Below are 19,934 nucleotides of genomic sequence, written 5' to 3'. Positions count from 1 at the left end.
TAAGAAGTGTTTCCTATGTTTACCTTTTGGAATTTTTTATTTATGTCTTTTTATTTTCTATCACAATGACATTATATTGTCATTTTTTTGTCAGTCCACTAGTAAAGAAAAAAAAAAGAAGTGTGAATCCTGTCCAGTCTCTTACAATCAATATCCCACATACAGTAATGTGTAAATTTGTGCTGTTGAAATTCATAGTTGCCAAATCAGCCTTGTGCATTTTTAATACTTGTAATCTGAAACATAGTTTACATCAAGAAATACTAAAATAAACATACACAATGATAAAAGGATTCGTTATTTGGATGGCAATATGTTCATTGACACAAATGCTTACTTTTGAGAGAAGTACTAAGGATTTTGAGCAAAAAACAGGCTTTTGCAAAAAATCCAATGTATTGTGCTGTTTGTTCACATTGTTTTGGGAATGCACTTACTGATTTGCAAATCTTAGGGATGCTTCGGAAAATGCTCCAAAGCAACTGAGAAAAACTGTAATTTAGGGGTTTAGCGTAAAAGTGTAAACTCGGCTCTAAAGCGCCCTCTATGGGAGCCTGATTATAACTGTTGAAATCTGAGGTGGGCGGAGTAAATATCCCATCCAAAAACGGTCGAGAAGTGTCGTAAAATTATGAGGGGAAAAAAATAATGTTACCAAAAAACCTCAAAAGAAAACCCAGATTTAAAAAGCAATGTATTTAAATAATAAAATTTTACTCTAAGAGTAAATAATGCAATTGATTAAACTTGACACGTTGTCCAGATCCCGCTCCAATCCTGTATCTCGGTACTTTTACGACAGTGTAACGTCCTTCCGTTTTCCGACAGCACAGCGTGGTGGAGGTCAGAGATGCTGTTTTACGCAACCGGCAATCAAAAAGAACTTGTCCTTCAACTGTATCGTTAAACATTCGGCATTTTAGTTATAAAGGAGAGTAACTTGGTATCTATATAATCACTGAAAGACACTGTATGAGCTGTTTGCCTGATTTACTTACAGATCCAGCTTTAGCTGTTCGCATTAGTTTAATCTTATCAGGTTAGTTATCAGGCCTGTCATCGTCCGGATCATGGATAACAACACTCCGGGATCAGGCGCCTATAAATTTGGCAGCATTTTTGGTGGTGGGGCATCCGAGTATTCAAACACAGCTCTCTCTGGAGTGGCATGTAAGTACGGGCTTGGTTATTTTAACCTTGGCGACAAACCCTGATTAAACATTATTACATCTCACAGTCTCATAACACAGTCAGGTCCACTGAACCTTAGGGGCATCCGGCATGGACTATTGAACCCTGTGTGGCTTTTTTAATTGAAAAGTGTGCCACCAGCTGTCCTGAGTTAGTATATCTAATATAACTAGTAATAATAAATCTGAATTATAATTAAGTTTGTCATCATACGAGTACTGAAGAATGTACAAAATGTGTTTTCAAACAAGTAGCAATACAAAAAACCTGATATAAACGTTTGTGTACACACTGGTACTGACGCTTAATACGTACAAATACATTTGCCAAGTAATAGCAATAATGTAATATTTATGTCTGTGATTCAATTTTAGCAGACACCCAGTCCTCTGTTTTATGTGTTTTGTAGAATTAAGATTGAAAACAGATACAAGGTGTACTAAAAGTAATTAATGTGACTAGCATGCAGTGTTTAATGAGAGCAACTAACAAGCAGTAACAGACAAGTATGTGGTGTACATTTTATATATAAAAAGATTGTGTATGAGCAAAGGCTTTTAAAAAAAAGTATGTGCCCAAATAATAAGTCAGGCAATGAGCAGAATGTTGTATAAACTTAAACATCAGCAGTAAACAGTGAATATAAATATGCAGTAATGTTCCTTCAGTGCCATTTAACATTTAATGCTTAAAAGCAGTCATTTAGAGGTGCTCTTACTTCAGCAACACTCAAATTGGTAACTTGGTAAAATAAAGATTTGTTTTGTGTGTTTTAACCATTGTTGTATTTGTACTTTTCATGATCAGTGACTGGAGTGAACCCGATCTCACCCTACCTCAATGTTGACCCTCGCTACCTTATCCAGGTTTGTGCAGTCAGTCATCATCTTTATTACTTATCCTGTTTTTTTTTTAAATGTTTTTAAAACAGCATTTTAGCCATCCTTTGTTTATTGGCCTGATAAAGTAAATCCTGACATGCATAGTAAGAGTTTTTCTATTTGTCTTGTCCCTTAGGATACAGATGAATTCATATTGCCAAGTGGAGCTAACAAAACCCGTGGCCGCTTCGAACTAGCCTTCTTCACTATTGGAGGATCGTGCATGACTGGTGAAATGTTGTTTTTACGTCCAATTTTTTCAGTGATCACCTGTTAGAATGCCAGTATTTGAATATTTGTGTTTGTTACTTTTTAGGTGCCGCTTTTGGAACGCTGAATGGGCTTCGACTGGGCCTAAAGGAGACCCGAGATATGGCATGGTCAAAGCCCAGAAATGTACAGTAAGTATTGAAATCTGATGCTGCATATGTCACATGCTGTGATTAAATTCCTAATAAATATGAGGACTGATTTATAAGTGAGTTATAAGTCAGATGTGTTGTAATAAAAAAAAAAATAAAAAAAATAAAATATATACAGTGGGTACGGAAAGTATTCAGACCCCCTTAAATTTTTCACTCTTTTTTATTTTGCAGCCATTTGCTAAAATCATTTAGGTTCATTCTTCTTCCTCATGAATGTACACACAGCACCCTATATTGACAGAAAAACACAGAATTGTTGACACTGTTGCAGATTTATTAAAAAAGAAAAACTGAAATATCACATGGTCCTAAGTATTCAGACCCTTTGCTCAGTATTTAGTAGAAGCCCCCTTTTGATCTAATACAGCCAGGAGTCTTTTTGGGAAAGATGCAACAAGTCTTTCACACCTGGATTTGGGGATCCTCTGCCATTCCTCCTTGCAGATCCTCTCCAGTTCTGTCAGGTTGGACGGTAAACGTTGGTGGACAGCCATTTTTAGGTCTCTCCAGAGATGCTCAATTGGGTTTAAGTCAGGGCTCTGGCTGGGCCATTCAAAAACAGTCACAGAGTTGTTGTGAAGCCACTCCATCGATATTTTAGCTGTGTGCTTAGGGTCATTGTCTTGTTGGAAGGTAAACCTTCAGCCCAGTCTGAGGTCCAAAGCACTCTGGAGAAGGTTTTCGTCCAGGATATCCCTGTGCTTGGCCGCATTCATCTTTCCCTTGATTGCAACCAGTCGTCCTGTCCCTGCAGCTGAAAAACACCCCTACAGCATGATGCTGCCACCACCATGCTTCATTGTTGAGACTGTACTGGACAGGTGATGAGAAGTGCCTGGTTTTCTCCACACATACCGCTTAGAATTAAGGCCAAAAAGTTCTATCTTGGTCTCATCAGACCAGAGAATCTTATTTCTCACCATCTTGGAGAACTCCATGCGGGCTTTCATGTGTCTTACACTGAGGAGAGGCTTCCGTCGGGCCACTCTGCCATAAAGCCCCGACTGGTGGAGGGCTGCAGTGATGGTTGACTTTCTACAACTTTCTCCCATCTCCCGACTGCATCTCTGGAGCTCAGCCACAGTGATCTTTGGGTTCTTCTTTACCTCTCTCACCAAGGCTCTTCTCCCCCGATAGCTCAGTTTGGCCGGTTGGCCAGCTTTAGGAATGGTTCTGGTCGTCCCAAACATCTTCCATTTGAGGATTATGGAGGCCACTGTGCTCTTAGGAATCTTAAGTGCAGCAAAAAATTTTTTGGAACCTTGGCCAGATCTGTGCCTTGCCACAATTCTGTCTCTGAGCTCTTCAGGCAGTTCCTTTGACCTTAATGATTCTCATTTGCTCTGACATGCATTGTGATCTGGAAGGTCTTATATAGACAGGTGTGTGGCTTTCCTAATCAAGTCCAATCAGTATAATCAAAAATTTCTGGACTCAAATGAAGGTGTAGAACCATCTCAAGGATGATCAGAAGAAATGGAGAGCACCTGAGTTAAATATATGAGTGTCACAGCAAAGGGTCTGAATACTTAGGACCATGTGATATTTCAGTTTTTCTTTTTTAATAAATCTGCAAAAAGGTCAACAATTCTGTGTTTTTCTGTCAGTATGGGGAGCTGTGTGTACATTCATGAGGAAAATAAATGAACTTAAATGATTTTAGCAAATGGCTGCAATATAACAAAAAGTGAAAAATTTAAGGGGGTCTGAATACTTTCCGTACCCACTGTATATATATATATAAATAGTTTTTTTATTACAACACATCTGACATACGTGTGTGCGTGCGTGTGTGTGTCACAACTGCAGTAGCACAGGCTCAGTGCAAACCTCTAGTGTCTTTAACAACAAAAAAATATTTTCAAAAGATTTTTGGAAAAAGGTTTACAGTTATGTAAAAAAAAAAAAAAAAAGTCGTCACGTCACCTAACTGTAAAAATTTTAAGAAATTTGTGTTTTTCATGTAAATATAAATCTTGTTTAAATCTGTGTTCTATTCCAGAATTATTAACATGGTCACACGGCAGGGAGCGTCTTGGGCTAACACATTAGGATCAGTAGGTAAGACGTGTGAAGATACACGAAATGCATTTTTTTAAGTAAGAAAATGACCATATATAACCTTCATGAGCACGCAGGGTAAACTGCATCACCAAGATCACCTCTTTCTCTCTTTCTGTTTTTTTTTTTTTCATTTTCTTTAGCTCTGCTGTACAGTGTGTTTGGTGTAGCTATTGAAAAGGCCAGAGGAGCAGAAGACGACCTTAACACAGTAACTGCTGGCACATTAACAGGGATGATGTTTAAATCCACAGGTGAGTGAAAATCAACTTAATGTTTTCAATAGAAAAAACAATAGCATACGCAATAAGGGTTCTTTTTTATATTATATTATATTTAGCTATTTTAATTGTACGCATTCTCACTCTGTCCTAATTTGTGTTTTATCTATATCTTTGTATTAGGTGGACTAAAAGGAGTTGCCAGAGGAGGTCTTCTTGGATTAGCCCTATCGGGATTATATGCCCTTTACAACAACTGGGATCACCTCAAAGGCAGGACTCCTATGCATTATTGAAGAGGACCTTAGACCAAACTGTGGACATTTTTACTCTAAACTTACCCTTATCGTCTTTTGTTCTATGGCCAAATGTTTGGCATCCTTGGACCACCATATTTATTACAGGCTTTACTGAAGGAGTATAATGCCTTGTGTGAGGTGTATAATCAAAAAGAAAGATTCAGCCGAGTACAATTTACTCAAAACATATGAAGTACATGCACATGTATGTGTTGTACTGCAGGCCATCTCTAGGCTGACTAACATTATAATTGATTAAATGTGTTGTTCAAAAGTTAGGACTTAAAATTAATACACACACACACATATATACATATACATATACATATACATATACATATACATATATATATATATATATATATATATATATATATATATATATATATATATATATATATATATATATATATATATATATATATATATATATATAGGGCTTTTTTTTTTTTTTTACCCTTTTGACAGATTTCACCATGCAAGCTGCATGGTGAAATCTGGTGAATCATGGTGAAATCTGCACTTCACCATGTAAACTGAGTTTACAGTACCCAATATCAGACTTGTAGAATGATGACAGGAGAGTGGAGTGTGTGCAGTAGATGGAAATGGTCTTCAACACTATACTCTAAATAAAACAAGTTCTCCTGTTATGGTTACTGAAACCCACACTGTTTAAAATTCTCTTGAGATTTCACCCACATCTCAGCTATATTCTTGTTCAAATTCTATTTTAAAAGTGTAAAATATTCCTGCATATTTAATATAACAACCTTCCAAGTATTAAATTTAAAATTGATAAGATGTTAAAAATATTAACAAGCTTGTATTTGAGAAATATGTTTGGACCTAAAAAAATCTCCAAAGCAATACAGAATTTGTTTTCTGATATGATAGATCTAGCTACCTATCGGATAATGTAAATCAACTAAAATAAATTAAAAGGTTGTGGAGGTTTTAGTTATTTGTGAAATAGCAGAAATGTTTATGAACAACATGTATATGGTGCCTTCGATGTAATGCCATCCCATCCAGGGTAAACAGATAACAAGATGAATAAATTGCTATTTATATACACTATTGATTATGTTACTGGTTATCTGTAGGAAAATTGAAGCTTCTATTTTGGCAAAGAAATACCATTTTATTTTTTTAAAAGATTCCCCAAATTTTTTTTTTCACCCCACACAATCGGCCCAAAACCTACCTTTGGTCTGAGAAGTTTTCAGGCCTGTCAGTATTAAAAATAAATCATTAAAAAATCTTTCATTGAGAATAGAGGTAATTACCAGTTTATTACTTGATTTGTATTGTATTACATTTTAAAAAAGACAGAACGTGGCAGCTTAAATGCCCTTAAATGAAGCTAGTATAAGGACCTCATAGCTGCAAAGTCATGTAAGTAATGCACTGAATGACCCACACTGCAGCTAAAACTGCTAACATCAGTGGCAAACTGAATGCTCTCCTAGAGCTCTGTTCTGTGCAGTGCAGATGGATGATTAAATGGGTGGCTCTGAACACATGCCAGGTGCAGGTATTATGGTCACTCTACAACTGTCCAACCTTTTGAGTTTGACTTGCTTCACATTAAAGTCACAGAGATCAGTGGAAAAAGAAGTCCCTGATGCGAGTGGCTTCAATCCAGGGAATGTAAGCAGCAGTTCGAGTAAAAACGCTGGGCTTATTTTCCACTGTACAGCCGATAGGACCGAAGCTCACTATGCCTCGCACCTCCCAGCGATCCTCGCCCACTTGACACATTAGAGGACCACCTGAATCTCCCTGGATGGAGAAAGCACTTTTTAAATTAATATTAATATTATTATTTATTTTTAATGTTTTCCCTAAAAAGTTTTTACTTGCGCTTTAAGCTAAAGCTTTTTCCACCTTCAATATGAAATTACAGTTATGAAGCATAAGTGAAAAAGAATTAGGAACTTTTTAGGGAAAATAGTAAAAATAAATAATATTAATTATTATTATTATTTATCTTTGACAAGACATGAGTTAACTTCTATTTTATAATTTGGATATATCACTAACTTTCCATTTTATCAATATTAACATTTTATTTGTAAAAGTCTTTTTTAGATCCCTCAAGTACAAATAAGATTTTACGATTGTATTATAGGAAACTATATTATTGACCTTATTTCTCAGAATATGTATAAATAAGTAAACTTTTTTTTAATGTTCTAGTAAGCACCAAAGTTATTAATTAATTTAATCTTATATTAGAAAGTTTAATTTTAATAACACTATTAGCTCTCCAAAATCTCTTTATCCCTTTACCTGGCAGGCAGCAGGGGGTCCTTCTGTGTCTCTAAAGCCAGCGCAGATCATGGACTCCCTCACACGCTCTCCCCAAAACGTCTTCTGTCGGCATGTTTTGTGGTCAATGATGGGCAGACGGGCCTGGTTTAGTGACTCAGCCAGTGACACATTATCTTTCCCACCTGCGATTCATAAAAGTCACCACATCATGATGTATATGCATTTATGGCCTGTGTTAAATACTTTATCTTTTTCCTTGATGATTTTCTTGATTTCCTTCCTTTAATATTTTGGTGGCAGCAAATGAGATTTCAGGTACCTCGTGTATCGCCCCAGCCGGTCACCCAGCAGAAATGTCCAGGTGTTAGGTTGGTCTGCTTACGCGGTAGGCAGGCGTAGCGGATAAAGTTGCTGGACAGGATGTCCGTGCCTGCTTTAACCAAGGCTATGTCATAATCCAGTTCACTGTGCAATGGGTAGCGAAAATGTTCATGTCTGTAGATTCTCTTCACAGGGAAAATACGCTCGGCAGCTTCAGATTTCTTCAGCCGGTGCTTCCCCAAAACGATACGCCAATTACCTGCTTCTTCAGCTTTACCCCTTAAGAGTAAGAACAGATCTTGTCTTTAATTAGGTAAAGGCTATTAAAATAGTATATTAGATGGGGCCTTCAGATCAACTTAGATTACTATAACTTCTATCTGGATTTTTATTGTTAAAATTTTATTTCTATTTGAACATGTTCACTGACAAATTGTATATACTTTAAGTTTCATATCTTTGTATTGCTCCCCACTGTAGTGGCCTGTTACTCTTTTTCATGTTGTAATTGCTATGCGTTTTAAAACACAAATTCATACTTCTGGAAGCAGTGGGCTGCAGTCAGCACCCAGTTTTTGTGAATCAGGGTTCCACCACACACATGGACATAGTGTTTGCTGCCTCTAGGCCGAACCTATAGGGTGTGACAGATTGTAAAAAGCTGACATTACAGTCTCTTGTAAATCTTAATTAATTTTTTATCTCTTAAAAGCCACTTACCTGCAATGAGACCTGCCATGGCCATGAGTGGGGTCTGGCCTCATTGCCTGAAACAATGCGTTCTGTGGTGTGTGGTTTGAAGTGAGCCAGGCCACAGTCCTTGGGCCAGTCTGTAGATACAAAATAACAACTCCTAATTTTAACCGAACTGCATTTAAAGGGTAATTACACAATGCCAGGCAATACATATGATATACAAAAAAGGGATAAAGCTCTTTCTGATACACACTTTAATAAACTTGATTATGTTTTTGTATTATTTTAAAGTGGTATACATTTGTATGTCATAACCTAGCCTGATAGCTCACCCAATTGGAGGATTTTGTTTTGCTGGAGGCGACTTGGGGTGAAAACATGGGCGTAAGCTGTCTCCAGTGTAAGACCCAGCAAAACCAGCAGCACAAATTGTACCAAAAAGCTCCACTCTGCCATCATCCACAGTTACATAAACAGTGCCATTGGTCTGAAGGATCACCATTTATACCATACTAAAAGCAGAGGCTGCACATTGTGCTGGTCCCACCTCTCTGTACCTGGACAAAAAGACTCAATACACCTCCACACTAGATTGTTCTGGTGAGGCAGAAGGGGCTTTTGTTGCTGCCTGACACCCAGCATAGCATAAGAGTTCCATCAGCACTTTTACAAAATGATACTCAATCACTACAGAGCAAAATGTAGAATACTCTGTGCTTTCTCTTGCCAGCCACACTATACCATTGGATCAGAAGATCTGGTGATTTCCAGAAAATCATATGACATTCTAACAAAAAGCCAAGTCAGGAACCTAAGCTCACATGCCTAGTCTTCTTACAAAGTTTCTGTACAATGGTAGAGAAGACAGGTCAATATATTCTAAATTCAATAAATTCATGGTTCTACAACATGCAAGTTAAAAACAAGATTTACATTTGCAAGCCTTTTGGGTAATTAGTTGAGATAACTGTATAAGACATTTAATATTATATATTATATAATACATATTATATACATTATATTTAAGATTAAATATTCACTAAATTAATTTTCATTATAATATTATAGGGTGCTATGTCTGGGAAAACAAGATACTATAATTACCAGGGACAGATGTATCTAAAAACGTATCTAGATGTTTCTACCTTCTATAAAAGCAGTAATAAGAAAGGTTTCTGCGGAATGTAGTCTTATTTTTCTGTGCAATAAAATAGTTTATTGTTGTATATAGCTGCATTCCTACTTGCAAAGTGGTGGCATAGTTTTAAGTCCTAAGAAATAATTCCAGTGACAAAATGTGAAATAATGCTAAATTATCATTATATACTGTATACATTACTGTATAGAAAAATCATAAAACACATGCACTACATGTGAAAAATCCATGTGGAAAATATGTGAAACCTCAAAAAAAAAACGTATGTTAAATTCGTGTGTGTGTGTGTGTGTGTGTGTGTGTGTGTGTGTGTGTGTGTGTGTGTGTGTGTGTGTGTGTGTGTGTGTGTGTGTGTGTAAAAAGCGATGATTTAATGATGAGCTGCCTCTCGTGTTTGACCAGCAGATGGCATAATATGAATAAAATTGAGGTTAAAATTACGGTGCAGAGTATGCAGTTATATTTTCCTTTTATTTTATTTTCCCTTTAAATCATAATAAGTCAGTCGTGTATATCCTCGGGCTTACAAATGTTATTTATGATGATAAAAATAATGACGGACGTCTATTGCTGTATTTGTTATATGATGTGATAAGCCGATTGATTGGTCAAGCCAAATGATTGGTGTTAGGAAATTGAAAAACAAAATTATTTCCTAATTTGAATGGCAATTTAAAAGCATAATTGTCCAAATAAATCCAATTTATTCATTCATTCACCTCCAGTAAGCGCTTAAGCACAATAAGTTCCTAGGATAGGGTTGTGGTGGGCTGGTGCCTATCAGGGCAATAATGCACACATATAAGTAGTAATATGCTTTTTTTCCTTGCTCATTCACCCAAAAGGAGCAGAGTTAATCAATCTACCTGTAGTTTTTAGGGAGATGGGAAACCTGTGAGGAAATTAAAAGAATATTTGAAATGTGTAACCTTAACACAAAACAGGATTCTGAAGTTGTAAGACATTAGTGCTACCTGTAGTTTTAGGTAAATGAGAAAAGGAAATGTTTCTGAATTATTTAACACAATGTAAATGTAACCAGTCTGAGTTGTCTAACATGATTAATGTTAGAATGGTTGGACTGTATTTGCATCATGGGATCCAGATTTAACTGAAAGTGGATGCTTTGAAAAACCATGATGTAGAGCTTTGGTTCATGCTATGATTATGCTTTGACTGAAGCATACGTTTTATAAACTACACTGTCTTTATATAATGTTGTACTATTGATATTAATGATTTATAATAGTATTTGGATAGCTTGTTATCTAACACTACTGAACTGGCCGAGTTGTTGTTCTTGTGTTTACCCTAAACAGTAAAACCTGAGACAGAAAACACAACACAAATCAGTGAGACAAGGTGCTCGAGTACTGTCAATAGCAGAGAATGTGCCTGATCATCCAATAGCTTAAAATGCCAATGAAAAGACAATGGAATGTCCAGATAATTTTTTTAACCAGAACAACATTCACCAAGTTTAAAAGGATCCTCATCGGGTTTCTCTTTTTCGCTTTAATATTTTAGCCAAAAACAAAACGTAATTAAAATTTTAAAAGTAAACACAAACATGCTTTCATATGTCATGCCACATCACCTTGTATTTCATGTATTCTAAACAAAAGAAAAATCAGATTGTAGGATTCAAACAATTTATTGTTGCATTTATTCAGACAAAAGCTTTTGTTAACATATATTAAGATCATTTTTATTAAACTTTTTATATTACTTTATTATGATTACTGACAGTGAATCACAATGCTGTGGTCCAAAGAAAGATATGATTTGCTTTGGGCAAAGAATAAAGCTATAAGTGCACTCTGAGATTTCACCAGAGTTGGCAAGATACACATACACACATTATACACAAAAGCATCCTCATTAATGACCTGTTACAGCTTTACACATTTCTATTTTTGAAAGAACCATGTTCGATTCAAATATTAATGCTTTGCTAACACTTTCCTTGAATCTTAATATTCCTATGGAAGATAAATAGTAAAAAGACTCACTAAATGGTTTAATTGTTTAAGTCCAATACTGACTAATTGAATGTTGATCTGAATAGTATGTGTTTTCCAAAATAAATCATATTAAAACTTTAAATATCTTCAGAGCTTAGTTTAATTAGGTTGCACATTAGGTTCAAGAGAAACAACATGGTCAACATTTGGACATGGTTTCAGAATTTGTATTTCAAAATAAGAGAACTATAAATTAAGTTTTAATAAGGTTTTCATAAAAAAAATATAATATTTGGTTTCCTAACAGTATGTATGTAACACTACCACCATTATCTTACATCTTACCAATACAACCTTATTTATGGTTTAAAATGATGCATGTATGCAGTTTAAATGTATACCCGCTAGCAGTTATCATGTAAAGCATAATAGATGTAATCATATTTATAATCATAATCTTTAGGTTACAATATTTAAAGTGAGTAGGTCTTAACTGTGAACTTAATCTCCTCTATGATAAGATCATCTATGTGTTTATTAAAGGGCTTTTTAAATTTTATTTACAAGATTGTGACCTAGCCAATTGCCCCAAGAAGTTATCCATTTTCCCCCAAATACATTGATCAGGTCTAAATTTACTCAGGTATATTGTACATGTATGCTAGTTTCAAGTATTGCCATAAAGATGTTCCTGAGTGGAAATGTCCCAAATCTTGCCTTTAATAGTTATGAAAGTAATAACTGATTAATAAACTGGCACTTTAAGGGATTAACAGACAAATACCCTGTCAGGTCCTTAATCTTTCATATTAATTAAAAAAGTGCGAAGTTTCAAAGGCAGTTTACATGCTCTTACACGTACAATTTCATTGAACTCCTTAGTCATCTACAGCAGTAGAATGCGAGCAGCAAGCTGGACCACAAAGTAATCGTACTACTCTTACACCCTTCCTCTCCCGATTGTTTTGTTGCATTGAGGGACCATTGTTCTCTGCAGCTGTTTTCTTCTGAGCAGCAGCAGCTGCTGTTTCTTTGATCTGAAGCTCTAGATGATGTTGAATGGCCAGGCCAAGCTCCTCTGGGTCTACAGCTGCCCCATAAACCTCCCATGTCATTCCCTCTGCATCCCACTCTACCTCCTTTACTGAGATCCTGGTTTCCACATCCTCTACATCTGTACATGTGTCTAAACCTGGACAAAATGTCATACTGATATCAGGGAAAGCATTGGAGAGAGGAGAAATAAGGGAATCTGTAGATATGGTTTGCACACCAATTTCTCTGAAGTCCTTTTGATATGTCATGTTGCAGGCATCTCTTACAGTTCGATGACCAACCCCAGACTGTCTACTTTGTTCTGGTCTGAAAGTAGAATTGTTCTTTTTACACGCTTCAGCTCCATAGCAGTGACCTGCAGCACGATTGTTTAGTCCTGTCTCGCTGACAGAGGACACTAGAGGTGGAAAACCATTCCAAGGTAACCTTTCATGTAAACAAGAACTTCCTGTACAGGATAGTGGATTTAATAAATGTCCAGAACAGGGCACAACATGACAAGTGTTTTTTAAGGATCTAGTATTCGGTGCATTATGAACACATGCAGACCTGCATGCTGGTAAATAGTGGCTTTCACCTTTAAAGGGACTCTGCATACAAAATCTTTCATCTATCCCTTGTTGTGCAAGGCTGTGTGCATTCCTAAGGCAGAGCCTGGTGCCTAAAGCAGGAGACAACATCCCACAAACCATTTTATTACTAACTTTCAGTTTTTCCTCTGCATGGCACTGGCAACATGACCCCCTGCCCTCTAAATAGCCCATCCTCAAATCCCTGTGCATTAACGGGGAACATGGTGCACACCTTTCAGCATTGTATACCTGCTTAGAGTTCTCAGTGATGCTCCAGGGCCTTGTGGCTCTTTCACAAAACATAACAGTCTCTGGAGTGGTGGTAACACCACCTACAGCGATACTATGTTCCTCAAACTCCAAAGGAGAAGGCTTGCCTGTTATAGAACCTCCTCTATTGGCAGGCCTCTGAGTGTAGCCTGTATTGGTGACACTTTTACAGAGATGTTGCCTGCACCAGGGTAGCTCCATTCGCTGAGCAGGACTGTCAACCATATCATAGGAACTCTTGGATAAAGAAATAATTGGTCGCTCATCATCAATCTCCATCTCTGCTTGGGCAAAACCAAGATATTTGCTAGAGGTGTAGAGTCCAGATTCAGGGTGTTTTTCCTGTGCCATATAGAAAAACCTATTGGAAAGAAAGGTTTGTTAATTTAAAGCAATACCAGTTCATTTATTCACCTTCAGACAGCCAACATAAACTGTTTGAATTTACCCCAGTATGGGACTCCAGTCCATCACAGGGGACCAGTGAACAGTTTAAACAAGTAAATACTTTTCTTTAACTCATACTGTGCATGTAATTTGTGTATTGGTATTTATAACTATATGCTCTTTAGGTGTTTTTTTTTTCTTTTTTCTTTTTTTTTTTTACCACAAATATAAAAAGAAATGTGTATAAAATTAGACACACACTTACTAACTGATCAGATTACAGTAGGCTAAGCACAAGCTGAGCTTTAGGATTGGGCACAGCTGAGAGTGGGGAGATCAGGTCACCTCTTCAGGATGAAGGAATTAAAAATCAAGTAACTACAAGAGGAAGCAATTACAGCTAAAGGAAGATCACCCTCATGCTCAAGATTCACACTATTTATACACATACAGATTACGTAGACTTGATGTGTTTATATTGCAGTTTAGTCACTTGATCACAACTCTGAGTCTACACACACACACACACACACACACACACACACACACACACACACACACACACACGAAAAAAAAGTTGGACAAGCTGTTTTTATACAAGCTGTCATAATACAATTATTGTTTTACTAATCACTTCACCAGTGCAATATTAACTGTAGTGTAGTCTGGAAACATTCTTATGAATTTAGTGTTCAAGGTTACAGCACATAATGCCATATCGTCACACGACTTCAGAGCTTGTTCATTTATTTTCGATGTTTCTACTGGAGGTTGCAGTGACAACAGTAATAAAAGATTCGATCAGATCAGATCAGATCAGACCAGACCTCTTTTTCCCCGGTAACTTAGTGCGTGCTCCCAAGGGATACACACACGTAGAGAGTAGACTATGAGCTACAATCTTTCCAGCATGTCTTGAGTCTTACTGATAATTATATCAAACTACAGATTCCCCAAAAAAGTATTATACATTGAAATAAACTAACATCAGTATCTACATTATTTTATGAACAGAAAACATAATGCATTATGTTCTCAGTATGCATGTAAATATAACTACACATGATCAACTATACAGAGATTGACCAAGCATGAAAAAATAAACAAGCATGTTATATACGGCATGCAATAAATACATTTACTGTATGATGCGTTATAAATATTGAATTCATATTGATGTGTGAATTACTATGATTTTAATGAGTAAAATGCTTATTGGCAAGACACTCAGGCACATGCTTGTAATCATTAACCACAAAATTATGTGGACCAAAATGAACCAATTTGTTATAATTTGTAATAAATACATGTGTATGTTTATAAACAATATTTGCCGTTTATTAAAAGGGTGAGACTTAAACATCAGATGACTTGATATGTCAGGTCAAAAAATTATTTTGTAAACATAAATGCTAGCAATATGACTGAAACCCAGTAATATGTGTGCTGACACCCTTGGGCCACTTCCAAGGCCATTGTGGAAAGACGTAACAGTTTTCCTTTAGCTAGATCCAAAAACAACCCTGTTCTATGTTTTATATCAATTCACTACATACCTGAATCATTAAACATATCCTCTTTCTGACTCCTAAAGCATAAACCTGTCCTCTTAAACACAGTCTGAGCACAAAAAACACACATATAAAGGAAAAACAGGAAGGTTTCCTCCTCCCACCATTATTGTTTCTTTGCATACACCCCTTACTTTCCTTTACTTACTGTCAAGTCACACTCCAGTCTGTATTCCCATCTGGTAGAGAAACCCTTGCACAGGTAACTCCACATGCACTCATCTGTCTCACACACAGACACTTTACATATACACACCTCCCACATTCCCCGGTCTAGTCGTCTAGAAGGCTTTCACCTCAGTCCCTCTTTTTCCTCCTCCTTTTTTTCTCTTCTCCTCCTGCGTGCTCTTGAAGAAGCGTATGAAACGTAGCAAGTGAGTGTAGTGTTGGATTATTGCCTTCTGTCATCTGATTACAAACCACAGACTCTGTCTGTGAGAGACAAATCCTTGGTGGAGGGAGGAGGGTTCGAGGTGGGGACGAGAGTGTGGTGTTCTCGGTGAGGATGGTGGTGGGAGGTCACACTGGAGAAAGTGGAGTGATACAGGAATTTTGTCTGCAATCATGATCCTTCAGCTCGTTGACCCTTTCCTTACTTATTTACTAAAGCCAATAAAAAAGATACATACTGTGGATTAGTAGTGCAATGTCTTTTTTATGTGCTTTACTTACTTTACTCCCCTTTTTCACTCTATACTTTATTTTTGCAATTTTTTGTTCCTTTCTCACATACCGTCCACACACATGCACCCAGTTTCTGTCTCTTACTCATCCAGTTTTCAGCCAATCTTTCTTCTGGTTGCTATAGAAACAGCCATGCTCAATGGGAGCCCAATGAATTTTCATCATGACATTTTTAAGGTTGCCGTGGGAACAATGAAAACAGCACCTTAGAAAACAGGTTTTGAAAATAGAATAGTGGCTGTCAGAAAAACATTATGCTCCACACCATTAATGCCAGAGTACAAGTGTCCTCGTGTGCCCAGTATCAATGGCATACATTCCTAAATGTGTTACATTTATCACATATCTTTGATATTGATAAGCACTAATATTGTCATTTTTAGTGGGTAGGACCTATTTCAAAGTCTATTTAACTCCATTTTTAATATTATATATATATATATATATATATATATATATATATATATATATATATATATATATATATATATATATATATATATATATATATAACCCAGCCATTAGGGGGGCACAAGCCAGTGTACTCTTAGTGCCGGTCCCAAGCCCGGGTAAATGGGGAGGGTTGCGTTAGGAAGGGCATCCAGCGTAAAACATGTGCCAAATCAAATATGCGGATCACAAATGAGAATTTCATACCGGATCGGTCGAGGCCCGGGTTAACAACGACCGCCACAGGTATCGTTAGCCGACAGGGTACCGGTGGAAATTGGGCTACTGTTGGCCGAAGGAGGAGAAGGAGAGGAGGAAGGCGTCTACAGAGACGGCAGGAAAAGGAGCAGTGTAGGAGAGTAGAGGTTCGGGTTGGTACTTTAAATGTTGGTACTATGACGGGTAAAGGGAGAGAGATAGCTGATATGATGGAGAGGAGAAAGGTAGATGTGTTGTGTGTTCAGGAGACCAAGTGGAAAGGGAGTAAGGCCAGGAACATTGGAGGTGGGTTTAAACTGTTTTATCATGGTGTGGATGGGAAGAGAAATGGTGTAGGGGTGATTCTGAAGGAAGAGTACAGTAAGAGTGTAGTGGAGGTGAAGAGAGTTTCTGATAGGGTGATGATCGTGAAGGTGGAAGTTGAAGGGATGATGATAAATGTCATCAGTGCCTATGCTCCACAAGTTGGCTGTGAGATGGAGGAGAAGGAAAGATTCTGGAGTGAATTAGATGAAGTGGTAGATGGTGTACCTAGGAAAGAACGATTGGTGATTGGGGCAGACTTTAATGGGCATGTAGGTGAAGGGAACAGAGGTGATGAGGAGGTGATGGGTAGGTATGGTTTTAAGGAGAGGAATGTGGAAGGGCAGATGGTGGTAGATTTTGCTAAAAGGATGGAAATGGCAGTGGTGAACACGTATTTTAAGAAGAAGGAGGATCATAGGGTGACGTATAAGAGTGGAGGAAGGTGCACACAGGTGGATTATCTTCTGTGTAGGAGATGCAACCTGAAGGAGATTGGAGACTGTAAGGTGTTGGCGGGGGACAGTGTAGCTAGACAGCATCGAATGGTGGTCTGTAGGATGGTTTTGGAGGCGAAGAAGAAGAGGAGGAAAGTAAGGTTTGAAAGAAGAATAAGATGGTGGAAACTGAAGGAGGAAGAGTGTAGTGTGAGGTTCAGGGAAGAGGTCAGACAGGGGCTTGGTGGTGGTGAAGAGGTGCCGGATGATTGGGCAACTACTGCAGGAGTGATGAGGGAAGCAGCTAGAAAAGTACTTGGTGTGACATCTGGAAATAGAAAGCAAGACAAGGAGACGTGGTGGTGGAATGAGGAAGTGCAGGAGAGCATTAGGGGAAAGAGATTGGCAAAACAGAAGTGGGATCGACAGAGTGATGAGAAAAGTAGGCAGGAGTACAAGGAGATGCGGCAGCAGGTTAAAAGGGATGTGGCGAAAGCCAAGGAAAAGGCATATGAGGAACTGTATAAGAGGTTGGACACTAAGGAAGGAGAAAAGGATTTATACCGATTGGCCAAGCAGAGGGACCGAGCTGGGAAGGATGTACTGCAAGTTAGAGCAATAAAGGATGGAGAGGGAAATGTGTTGACTAGTGAGAAGAGTGTGTTGAGAAGATGGAGGGAGTATTTTGAGCAGCTGATGAATGAGGAAAATCAGAGAGAGAGAAGGTTGGAGGATGTGGAGTTGGTGAACCAGGATGTAGATAGGATTAGTAAGGAGGAAGTGAGAGCAGCGATTAAGAGGATGAAGAATGGAAAGTCGGTTGGACCAGATGACATACCGGTAGAAGCGTGGAGATGTTTAGGAGAGATGTCAGTGGAGTTTTTAACCAGATTGTTTAACAGGATTCTGGAAGGGGAGAGGATGCCTGAGGAATGGAGAAGGAGTGTGCTGGTACCGATCTTTAAGCATAAGGGAGATGTGCAAACCTGCAGTAACTACAGGGGAATGAAGTTGATCAGTCACACCATGAAGTTATGGGAAAGAGTAGTGGAAGCCAGGCTGAGAGAAGAGGTGACCATCTGTGAGCAACAGTATGGTTTCATGCCGAGGAAGAGCACCACAGATGCCTTATTTGCTTTGAGGAGGTTGATGGAGAAGTATAGAGAAGGACAGATGGAGCTGCATTGTGTATTTGTGGATTTAGAGAAAGCGTACGACAGGGTGCCGAGAGAGGAGTTGTGGTATTGTATGAGGAAGTCAGGTGTGTCAGAGAAGTATTTGAGGGTGGTGCAGGACATGTATGAGGACAGTGTGACGGCAGTAAAGTGTGCAGTAGGTACGACAGACTGGTTCAGGGTGAAGGTTGGACTGCATCAAGGATCGGCCCTGAGCCCTTTACTGTTTGCAGTGGTGATGGACAGGTTGACGGACGAGGTCAGACAGGAGTCTCCCTGGACTATGATGTTTGCAGATGATATTGTGATTTGTGGTGAGAGTAGAGAGCAGGTTGAGAAGAGCCTGGAGAGGTGGAGATATGCGCTGGAGAGAAGGGGAATGAAAGTCAGTAGGAGTAAGACAGAGTACATGTGTGTGAATGAGAGGGAGGGCAGTGGAGTGATGCGGTTGCAGGGTGAAGAGGTGAAGAAGGTGGAGGAGTTCAGGTACCTGGGGTCAACAGTGCAAAGTAATGGAGAGTGTGTTAGGGAAGTAAAGAAAAGAGTGCAGGCAGGGTGGAGTGGGTGGAGAAGAGTGACAGGAGTGATTTGTGATAGAAGAGTATCTGCAAGAATGAAAGGGAAAGTTTATAGGACTGTGGTGAGACCTGCGATGTTGTATGGATTAGAGACAGTGGCATTGAGTAAAAGACAGGAGGTGGAGCTGGAGGTAGCAGAGCTGAAGATGTTGAGGTTTTCGTTGGGAGTGACGAGGATGGACAAGATTAGAAATGAGTTTATTAGAGGGACAGCACATGTAGGATGTTGTGGTGACAAGGTGAGGGAGGCGAGATTGAGATGGTTTGGACATGTGCAGAGAAGGGACATGAATTATATTGGTAGAAAAATGCTGAAGATGGAGCCACCAGGTAGGAGGAAAAGAGGAAGGCCAAGGAGGAGGTTCATGGATGTGGTGAGGGAAGACATGCAGGTAGTTGGTGTGAAAGAGGCAGATATAGAGGACAGGGTGGTATGGAGACGGATGATCCGCTGTGGCGACCCCTAATGGGAGCAGCCGAAAGAAAAAGAAGAAGAAGAAGAATACATATATATATATATATATATATATATATATATATATATATATATATATATATATATATATATATATATATGTATTCTTCTTCTTCTTCTTTTTCTTTCGGCTGCTCCCATTAGGGGTCGCCACAGCGGATCATCCGTCTCCATACCACCCTGTCCTCTATATCTGCCTCTTTCACACCAACTACCTGCATGTCTTCCCTCACCACATCCAGAAGAAGAAGAAGAATACATATAT

At 38.2% G+C, this 19,934-nt stretch overlaps 2 protein-coding genes and 1 long non-coding RNA gene across 4 annotated transcripts; 1 reads left to right on the top strand and 2 right to left on the bottom strand.

Annotated features, from left to right (window-relative positions):
• The first annotated feature begins 806 nt into the window (after positions 1 to 806).
• Positions 807 to 6,155, top strand: timm23a (translocase of inner mitochondrial membrane 23 homolog a (yeast)). Its single transcript, XM_083555937.1, has 8 exons — positions 807 to 1,170; positions 1,999 to 2,057; positions 2,209 to 2,302; positions 2,389 to 2,473; positions 4,500 to 4,558; positions 4,702 to 4,812; positions 4,963 to 5,425; positions 5,602 to 6,155. The coding sequence occupies exons 1-7, from the start codon at positions 1,071 to 1,073 to the stop codon at positions 5,073 to 5,075; spliced, it is 621 nt and encodes a 206-aa protein (XP_083412063.1). The 5' UTR covers positions 807 to 1,070; the 3' UTR covers positions 5,076 to 5,425; positions 5,602 to 6,155.
• A 187-nt stretch (positions 6,156 to 6,342) lies between these two features.
• LOC310734196 (elastase-1) lies at positions 6,343 to 8,837 on the bottom strand. The gene is made up of 6 exons (XM_083555923.1): positions 8,705 to 8,837; positions 8,397 to 8,506; positions 8,216 to 8,310; positions 7,675 to 7,955; positions 7,374 to 7,537; positions 6,343 to 6,863 (listed from the first exon to the last, which is right to left on the bottom strand). The coding sequence occupies exons 1-6, from the start codon at positions 8,829 to 8,831 to the stop codon at positions 6,684 to 6,686; spliced, it is 957 nt and encodes a 318-aa protein (XP_083412049.1). The 5' UTR covers positions 8,832 to 8,837; the 3' UTR covers positions 6,343 to 6,683.
• Positions 8,838 to 11,166: 2,329 nt separating this feature from the next.
• LOC310734209 lies at positions 11,167 to 15,918 on the bottom strand. 2 transcript variants are annotated; one of them, XR_014535991.1, is made up of 2 exons: positions 15,497 to 15,918; positions 11,167 to 13,751 (listed from the first exon to the last, which is right to left on the bottom strand). It is a non-coding gene; the product is annotated as an uncharacterized lncRNA (long non-coding RNA). The 2 variants fall into 2 exon arrangements; XR_014535992.1 differs by having other exon boundaries at positions 15,605 to 15,918.
• Positions 15,919 to 19,934: the final 4,016 nt, after the last annotated feature.

Source organism: Silurus aristotelis, assembly GCF_946808225.1.
Source record: "Silurus aristotelis genome assembly, chromosome: 12".
Classification (NCBI taxonomy): Eukaryota; Metazoa; Chordata; class Actinopteri; order Siluriformes; family Siluridae; genus Silurus; species Silurus aristotelis.
The sequence above is the reverse complement of the archived record's forward strand: the minus strand, read 5'-3'. Positions and strand labels throughout refer to the sequence as shown.

Bases quoted from the DNA above. Each gene is read 5' to 3' on its own strand.
- timm23a (XM_083555937.1), top strand. From the start codon at position 1,071: ATGGATAACAACACTCCGGGATCAGGCGCCTATAAATTTGGCAGCATT. The intron at 1,171-1,998 runs GTAAGTACGGGC...TTTCATGATCAG, and splicing joins AGCTCTCTCTGGAGTGGCAT to TGACTGGAGTGAACCCGATC. The intron at 2,058-2,208 runs GTTTGTGCAGTC...CTTGTCCCTTAG, and splicing joins ACCCTCGCTACCTTATCCAG to GATACAGATGAATTCATATT.
- LOC310734196 (XM_083555923.1), bottom strand. From the start codon at position 8,831: ATGATGGCAGAGTGGAGCTTTTTGGTACAATTTGTGCTGCTGGTTTTG. The intron at 8,507-8,704 runs GTGAGCTATCAG...TTGTATCTACAG, and splicing joins AAACAAAATCCTCCAATTGG to ACTGGCCCAAGGACTGTGGC. The intron at 8,311-8,396 runs GTAAGTGGCTTT...CACACCCTATAG, and splicing joins CATGGCAGGTCTCATTGCAG to GTTCGGCCTAGAGGCAGCAA.